Below are 8,883 nucleotides of genomic sequence, written 5' to 3' on the forward strand. Positions count from 1 at the left end.
GGGACTCCCCCCTGCCCTGGGCAGCCCATTCCAATGCCCAACAGCCCCTTCTGCACAGAAATCCTTCCTCAGAGCCAGCCTGACCCTGCCCTGGGCAGCTTGAGGCCATTCCCTCGGGGCCTGGCGCTGGGGCCTTGGCTCCAGAGACTCATCCCCCCTCTCTGCCCCCTCCTGGCAGGGAGTTGCAGAGGGCCAGGAGGTCTCCCCTCAGCCTCCTCTTCTCCAGACTGAACCCCCCCAGTTCCCCCAGCCGCTCCCCAGCAGACCTGTGCTCCAGACCCTGCCCCAGCTCCGTTGCCCTTCTCTGGCCACGCTCGAGTCATTCAATGGCCTTTTTGGGGTGAGCGGCCCAGAACTGAACCCAGGAATCGAGGGGCGGCCTCCCCAGTGCCGAGCCCAGGGCTCAGGTCCCTCCCCTGTCCCTGCTGGCCACGCCAGTGCTGACACAAGCCATGTACCAGAACACCCCACACATGACTGAGCACAGCCGGCTCCACCTCCCGTCCCGTCCAGCCACCCGGGGAGGGAACACGAGCCCCTCACACACACCCTCCTACTGATCTGGGGCTCAGTTCTTCAGCAGCGAGAGGCGACTCGCTACAGACACGTCCCAGCTGGCAGTCGAGACGCACGCAGAGCAGCTCCACTGACACACAACCCTCCCAGAGAACAGGCAGGATGAAACCAGCTCTAAGCCCTGGGCTCCCCGGGCCAGGCTCCGAGGGAGCACAGCATGGGCGGGCCGCTCCTGCCCCTTCACAGGCTGAAGGAACCACAAGTGTCAAGGGTACAAAACGTGAAAGTACTGAGCAGATGGAGAAAAAAATAGTAAACAGAAAAAGCTGCTAAATGGCTGTGACTGATGGAGCAAAGGCTGATGTTCCCCAGAGCTCTGCCAGCGCTGCCAGTAGCTTTTCTGCAGGAAACATTATGGTTGGTTTAAAAGAGAAACTTCTGCTTATATTTTATATTGTTTCCAGGGTTCTGTCATTTCCCAGATTTTATGAAAACAGAAGTTTTAAAATTCTGCTAATACACTTTTTTTTTTTCCCGCCACAGGCATCATTTCACTTATTTTAACTCATCCAGCTTAAAAAGTAAAAGCAGAGCAGCAGCTCGCTGGGGAGTGACCTCCACCTCTGCTCAGGCTCCTGTAATAGTTGTGTCAGTCAAAGTACAGGAGCAGAAACTTCAAAAAAATCAGAATCCTTTCATTTCAATATACAGCAAGAAATCCGCCTGCTCCCGTTATGTAAATAAAGAAGAGAGTTACAAACACAATTTGTATTTGGAGCTGTAAAACTCGGCTTTAATGCTACTCTGGTAATTCTTCATAGAAGAAGCAACTGACGTTAAAAGATTTAAATAATTTCTCTACATTAACAGGACATCCCCATACTGCTCCGGCACCCAACTCACAGTCCCGCTGATTCTAGTCAAGAACGTTAAAAAAGAAAAACAGAAAAAAATTTTTACCTGCACTTTGGCTTTTTGGTGTTTCTTTTGTTGCCTTCATTATTCCGTTTCTTGTATTCTTAGAGATGAAACTGGTCTTTTGGCATTTTTCACTACTAAACATCTTCAAAATAAAACAATTTAATCTAAACTTCTGCAAGAGATTACATAGCAGGCCTACCGACGCCAGCTCTGAAAAAGCCAAACGTTTACAGAATTGGTAGATTTAAGTGTCGCCTACATTGCCCAGTATCTACTAAATCCTACTGGATGAGCACAGTCTAAAGGCATGAAACCAAAGCAATAGCCAGGCTGCCTTTAAATTTAAATATTCAAAAACACAAGTTAAAATCGGAAGGCCTAGAAGCACTTGAGGTGGTGGAGAACTGGACACACACTGTGCTGCTGGTGGGGTCAGTACAGCCCCCATTCCACAAACCGACTCATCCGAGGGAGATTTAAAAAAAAAAGCAGCTCACAACTCCCACAGAGAAGGCTGCTTTCCTTCACTGGTTACCGGAATGTCGAGGTGCTCGGAGTGTCGGAATAAGAGCAGCCCAACTGGGGCGAGCTGGAGAGGTCAGGACACCTGGTGACACCCCGCAGAGGAAGGGGAGACCCGGCACAGCCCCGGGACACAGCCCCACACAGAGCCACGGCTCGGGCACACGCGCCACTGCCACAGACAGTGCTGCCCCCAGCAGCCTGTCCCCCAAACCTGAGCTCCCCGCTTCATACGTTTATCTTAAAAAAAAAAAAAAAAAAAAAAAAAAAAAAAAAAAAAGCCACCCAACTTATTTTCCCAGAACTAGTTCCCCTTAACCCCATTTTCCAGACAATTATCTGATAAGGCAGAGATTTAGACTGTCTTTTTATGTGTTTTAAAATGTTTTTATGATGTTTTTAAGATCTCCTGCCTCTTCAGGCACTTGCAAGAGCTGCACTCTGCCTGTTGGACACCTAGGCAAGCTTCTCCAGTACGTTTAACACACATCCACACAACAGTAAGCAGAGGACTCTTACCACGCTCAGGTAATCTGTGCCACCTCTGTCTAGAGTAACATCTAGTCTCTGATCAATAATCTCTCGCTGCCCACACCAGAAATTTAACGGTGGTTTAACCAGACGGCCACTACGGGTGTAAAATCCATTTGAGTTATCCGCGACGGAACTGCGCTTTGGCGTCGTATCTACGAGAGGAAAAAAAAAAGACAAAAAAATATAGTTTTGCCCAAAACATTCTGTTGAAAATTCACCCTTGCAGACTTGACAAGCGGAGGAGCCATCTTGTGTTTCAACCAGCTCGTTTGCACTGACTACATGGAAAATGTAAAACTTGCCACCACGTTACGCTGTTCTTTGGAAAGCGTTTAGGTGAGGAGCAAGCCTGCCTTCAAATCATTCACCAACTGTAAAAGCTACTTTGGTGATCTTTTTGGTTTTGTTTACAAGGTTAAAAATACTGTCAAAGTCATGTAGGAAAGTCGAATGATAAAGAAAAGTCAGGCTGAACAAATGCTAAGTAATGAGAGAAAAAATAAAAGAGCTTTTACAGCATTAGCAAGAAAATCTGATTATAGTATTAAGAAAGAGTAGAATGAAGTTTGGCCGAAGCACTACAGGAACCTCTGACAAGATATTAAAAGCAGTCAAAGTTAAAACCACAAGCTACTGCATCCCTAACAAAGCCAGGACTGTGCTCCAAGGCACAGAAACACCAGGGGGACCCTGAGGCCTGGGCTTCCCAACCATCTCCTCTGGGAACAGGCAGCGTGGGGAACCTTTCCACACCCAATTCCGTCCACCCCAGCTGTCATCGCTGGGCAAAAACAGCGGCAAAACCATTAAAATGCCATAAAACAAACCTGCTCAAGGTCTCGATGTGAGTTTAAACTGACCCGGCTGAAAAAGGGGGTGGGTGCTGGAGGGGGAGAGCCCCAGGGACGGGGCCTTGAGGAGGCCTTCAGTCCCCTGCGCGTCCTGGAAGGACTGAGGAGAGTTCGTTATGCAAATTAGCAACTGGAAAAAAGTCCAGCTCGCTGTTAGAATCAACAGCTCTGGAGTCACAGAACTCCTGACTGCAGCTTCCTCCACCCTCAGGACAGCCCCCGAACACTCGTGTGGTAGCTGCTGCACATCAGCAAACCAGAAAGAAAGAAACGAGGCTTTTGATCGCTGCAGCCTAAGTGAACACAAACAAGAGGTGTGTTACTTCTTCCCTACAGCCTAATTCACAAGACACAATCTAGACAGGTACTAAGGTATCCTTTTCTGGGGAAAACAGCTCTCAAAAAGACCCCCACTTTTTTTCTGAAGGAAAGGATTATTAAATACCCACAGGTATTTTCATCATTCTTCAGTAACACTTCATAGGCAGCGTTGATTCTGGTTTCAGGCCTCTGTACCCCTCTCGCTGAACCTTCTGCATTTTTCAACACGTCCGTATGCACCACTGAGCCACTCTCTTTATTCTCACCAGTATTTTGTTTTCCTTCTTTCCTAAGGATTTGGAGTTTAATAGAAGAAACGATAAACACCTGAAGCAGTCGTGCTTTAACACATTAACCTACATAAACTCAGTCTTCCCCTCAGCTGGGCCAGAGCCCAACAGAAGAAGGTGAGCACAGAATCAGCGAAGCCCCTTCCTCCCAGCCACCCTTCTGAGGGAGCAACCAGTGTTTGTCTGGAACAGACACATCGCACAGAGCACATACATCTACAACCTTTTATACTCCTCTAGCAAAATATTCTTAAAAAGAGAATCTCAATAAATACTTAAAAGAACATTGCAATGAAACGGAAACCCCAAAGGAATTACCTTTTCTTTTCTTCAAGAAACTCCTCGACGTATTTCTTCCACTTTCTGGAAAACCCATATGCGAATTTTTTGATGAAATAGTAGGGAAATCCTGTTTGAAATAAAAGTAGGGAAATCCTGTTTGAAATAAAATTAGCTGGTAGCTGAGCAATCCTTTCCATCAGAAAGGGCAGAAATAATAGTACAATCATGGTTTTGTCAGGGCCTCAGCAGCTCACTACAACTTCAAAACTAGAGACAGTTCCCCCAGTTCAAGAGAACCACAAACTTCACAAAAAAAGTCAACCCGGGGGTCACCAGTTACAGGTGCCAGCCCCCAGCGGCAGCACTCCAGTTTGGGGGACTGGGAGCAGAAGCCTTCCCAGTCCAGAGCACCAGAACTCCCTCGGAGCACCCAAGGTTCTTGGGCTCCTGGGAGGGCCAAGCTGCTCAGGACTTAGAGCACCCAGGGAACTCCACCAGGAAGAAAGCTTTATTTTGCTTTGCAGCAGAAGCTGTGCCCTGGAGAGCACCCACGAGGCTCAGACAGAGCACAACTGCATCAGGATCTGGTGCAAAGTGTCTGTTATAACCCGAGAAGGTCTTCAGGTAGCAGATACAACATAACGACTCTAGTTTTGTCTCTGAAATTGGAAAAACAACTCTAAACCCAAATATCGATGGAAGAGCATTGTGTAATCCTTTGTTGGAACAGAAGGAAAAAAGCATCCCTTGAGCTCCAGCCTTTCCAAGCAAAACACTGGACATTTACTGCTCCGTGGGGCACCACCACGGACCCTTCTCCTCGGGAGGGTGGGAGCTGTGCGGGGCAGGACCACGGCGCTGAGCCACGCTCACACCTGGGACACCAGTAGCGGTCAGCCGCTGACCCCGAGCGATGGGCTGCGGCAACACGTGGTCAGAAAGAGCTTAAGTGGTCGCCCAGTTAGCTGGAAGGCTGGGAAGCAGTTCTCTACTGGGAAGCCTTCAAGAGGCACACGAGTCGAGAAGAGATGGCATTCACAGACTGTTAATCCTGGGAGCTGGAAGGCTCTGACCGCCAGCCTGCACCAACAGCTGCAGGAACTGAGCTCCTCCAGGATGGGAAATGAGACAGACGCTCCCTCATCCACTGTACAACCAACGGCCCCCCAGCCCCGACCAGGGAAGGGTACTAACAGCAGAGGTCTGAGCAGAGTGCAGAGGACTATTCCCCCCAAGCAATCTCCCACCCTCCAGAGAAAGCAGCACTGATTTCTGGGTATTTAAGAACCCTACAGGAGTTTGTCTTCCAGGAGATTGCTCTGTCTCCCATGGAACTCATGTAAAACTTCAGCATGGACAAGATCCTGGGCGAGGGCTTCCACAAATGAGATGCACATAGCATGAAAAATATTTCATTTCCCCTCTAATAGGTGTTTTTTATTTTCTTTATTCTGTTATTGCAAGAGACTGCACGCAACTGATCTTTATTTACCATCTGCCTTCCCTTTGTTACTTCCTTAACCTCTCCCACACCTCCTCCCCGGTTTCCCATTTCACAGGCCAGAACATCATAACTTAGTCTGCCCCGTGAAAGCCCTCTCGTAACTTTGCACACATTATTCTCCTCCACACATTCCCTACTTCTGTGTTCTTTCTGAGAGGAGGTTGTTGGGGTTTTTCTGCAGGGAAGGAGGAAGGGAAGATGCAGAGCCGTAGTCAGGCTGCAGGATGTTGATGGATTGTGCAGCTTTCCCAGCCCGGTGCAGTGCTTTTGTTCCGTGCGTTTGCAACGTTCACGTTGTTTAACTGCTGGGGAATGTGAAGCTGACCCTGGAACAGAGTCACCCCTCAACCCCCAAACCCCGTGCCTCGTTTTTTACAGGCAATGAGACTCTCACAACGCCCATCTCCAGGTAGTGCCAGGCAGGGGTTGGGCTAATGACCTTTAAAGGGCCCTCCCAGAGCAACCTGTGAACCCCTTCTGTGACACATGCACCGCCAGACTTTTCCCCCAGCACCATCTTACAGTTATCAAGGCTGAATTTCATCATTTTGATGCCCATTTTGCAGCCTTTATGACATGCTTGGGGGGCAGCACTCACCCTTACCCTGCTGCTGCAACTTAGCAACACCAGCCACCAGCTGCTGCTTCCCAGCTTGTTCTTTTCTGCAAAGTTGATGAAACTGCTCAACACCCCCCCTCATTAAGGGATTCTTTTTATTCCTCTCATTGTCCATTGATATCTAAACTGGCAGAAGCTCCTCCTCACGTACGTTACAATCTCCCCCAAGAGCCCTGCTAGAAGCCCAGAGTCCAGGGGCCCCAAAGAACTCCGACCGCAGGGCGAGGCATTACTCCGCCCGTGGGGGGCGTGGGTGCCTTCCCCCGTACCTGCCTACCTGTGCCGCCGCCAGGCCCCTGCCTTACGGCCCTCTGCTGCCGCTGCACCTCGGGGGAATGCCCAGCTCCACCTGCCTTCGCCCCAAGGGACTTGGGAAACAACGTCGGAAGCTTTGCGTCAGGCGCCTTTCAGGCCCGCAGGTAGGGAAGCGGGCGTTACACACTAGCTACCTCACCCTTCCGCTCCTGTGAAAGGCTTCAGGAGCAGCATTTCCCTAGAGCACAGGGGCAGGGTCCGGATTCCCCCGCTCAGCAGGGAGGGCTGCGGGCAGAGCCCAGCCAGCGCCACGGCCCAGACACAGGCTGGAAGGGAACGAGAACCCCAGGGGCTGGGCACAGCGTCCCTGCTGCGGGGCCGTTGGGACTCCAGGCCCAGAAAACCCCTTTCCAGGAGCAGAGCCCCTGCAGCCAAACACCATGCGCTGTCCCCCGAGCGTCACCACCAGTGACCAGGTTTGGTAGCACACCTGGAGCCCCAGATCGCTCATAACCCCGCTGAGGAGGAGGCAGAAGCAGGCAAGGGCCCAGATCTTGCTGCAGCACATTTCATGAGTGATTCCAGCACTCGTGGCTTGGAGGACGGGTCAGGTACTTGGCGGTCAGGGATCCCCCAGGCACGAGGTTTGTGCTGCTGCAGCTCTGTTCACAGGAAACGCACAGCTCGGGCTGGAGCTGGGGCCTTGCTCCTCTCTGCCTTCAGCACCTGGTCTTTAACATCTCTCAGGATTGAATCTGCCCAGGACATTTGCCACACGGGCCCCAGGAGGGTTTCTCCAGGTGCTGGGGGATGGAGGAGGCGAGGGGGAAGCTCAGAAGGATGTTTTGCCATAAGTGCCAAGTCTGAAGATCAGAGAAACTGAACCAGCACACATTAACTCTTGGGCTCAGGAAACCTCCGTAGGACTTGAGCCACTCTGCAGTCTCTTGCTGTCAACTTTTCCATCTCAGGGAATTAAACATTTATCAGAGAAAATAAACACATTCAAGGAGCAGCCAAGTCAGGTATTTGTCAGAATGCAGCCCAGTACTGCAAATCAGAAAAAAAAATGAAAGCCACAGACACAACTTTGGATGCCTTGTGCTAGGCCTGAAAGAGCCAAGAGTGCACACATGCTCCTTGAAAAAGTGTGATCCCACCCACAGGCACGTCAGTAAAGGCAAGTGTTTATTCCATCTGTGCCACAGATCATGGAACCACAGAATCCCAGGTTGGAAGGGACTCAGGGATCATCTGGCCCAATCCTTCTGGCAAAAGCAGGGCCCAGACAAGCTGGCCCAGACCGCTGTCCAGCCGAATCTTGAAAAGGGTCCAAAGCTGGGGCACCCACCACCTCCCTGGGGAGATGATTCCAGTGGCTGGTTGTTCTCAGTGTGAAAAATGTTCCTATTGTGCCCCGTCAGGAAGTCCCCAGGAGTAACTTGTACCCATCACCCCTCATCTTCTCCATGCGACTCCTCGTACAAAGGGAGTCTCCACCTTCTCCGTAGCCCTTTACACCCTGGCACACGGGGATAAGGTCTCCCCGCAGCCTTCTCTTCTAAGGCTGAACACACCCAGCTCTCTCAGCCTTTCCTCACGCGGCTGCCCCGTCCCTCGATCACCTCTGTGGTCCATCTCTGGGCCCTCTCCAGCCTGGCCACAGCTTTTTTGTACAGCAGGGACATAAACTGGGCACAGAATTCCAGGTGTGGCCGGGCAAGCGCGGAGCAGTGGGATAATGACCCCTTTATCTCTGCTGGTGACACCCGTGTTGGTGCAGCCCAGCACCCCGTGGCCTTCCTTTCACCTTGCAGCTCCCCGCTCACTCACGTCGGGCTCGTTGTCCCCCAGGTCCCTGTCCCCAGGGCTGCTCCCCAGCAGGTAGATCCCAGCCTGGGCTGCACTCCTGGACGATGTTTTCCCAGGTGCGAGACCTGACCCTTGGCCTCGCTGAGCTTCCGAAGGTCCTTCTCAGCCCCTCCTCCAGGCCGCGCAGGCCTCCCTGCAGGGCGGCTCTCCCTCCCGACGCGTCCCCACTCAGCTTGGCATCACCAAACTCCATCAGGGTGCACCTGAGCCCACCATCCCAACCGCTTATGGAGATACTAAATAGCACTGGGCCCAGTGCTGATCCCTGGGGGACCCCACTTGTGACTGGCTGCCAGTTTGAGAAGGAGCCATTTCCCACCCCCCTCTAGGTGCAGCCTGCCAGCTAGTTCCCCCCCAAACCCCTTGTCTAGGCCATGACACACCCATTTATCCAGG

The 8,883-nt window shown here is 51.5% G+C and overlaps 1 protein-coding gene across 1 annotated transcript in view; it reads right to left on the reverse strand.

Annotated features, from left to right (window-relative positions):
* The window catches only part of MIS18BP1 (MIS18 binding protein 1), a 22,784-nt gene that overhangs the window by 4,123 nt on the left and 9,778 nt on the right, over nt 1-8,883 (reverse strand). The window contains exons 7-10 of the mRNA XM_026849163.1: nt 4,274-4,364; nt 3,794-3,954; nt 2,479-2,645; nt 1,478-1,579 (exon numbers count right to left, since the gene is read on the reverse strand). Of these exons, the coding sequence (XP_026704964.1) occupies nt 1,478-1,579; nt 2,479-2,645; nt 3,794-3,954; nt 4,274-4,364 (521 nt within the window). The remainder of the gene's footprint in view (nt 1-1,477; nt 1,580-2,478; nt 2,646-3,793; nt 3,955-4,273; nt 4,365-8,883) is intronic.

The sequence above is a fragment of the Athene cunicularia genome, assembly GCF_003259725.1.
Source record: "Athene cunicularia isolate RWA chromosome 5 unlocalized genomic scaffold, athCun1 chr5_part1, whole genome shotgun sequence".
Taxonomy (NCBI): Eukaryota; Metazoa; Chordata; class Aves; order Strigiformes; family Strigidae; genus Athene; species Athene cunicularia.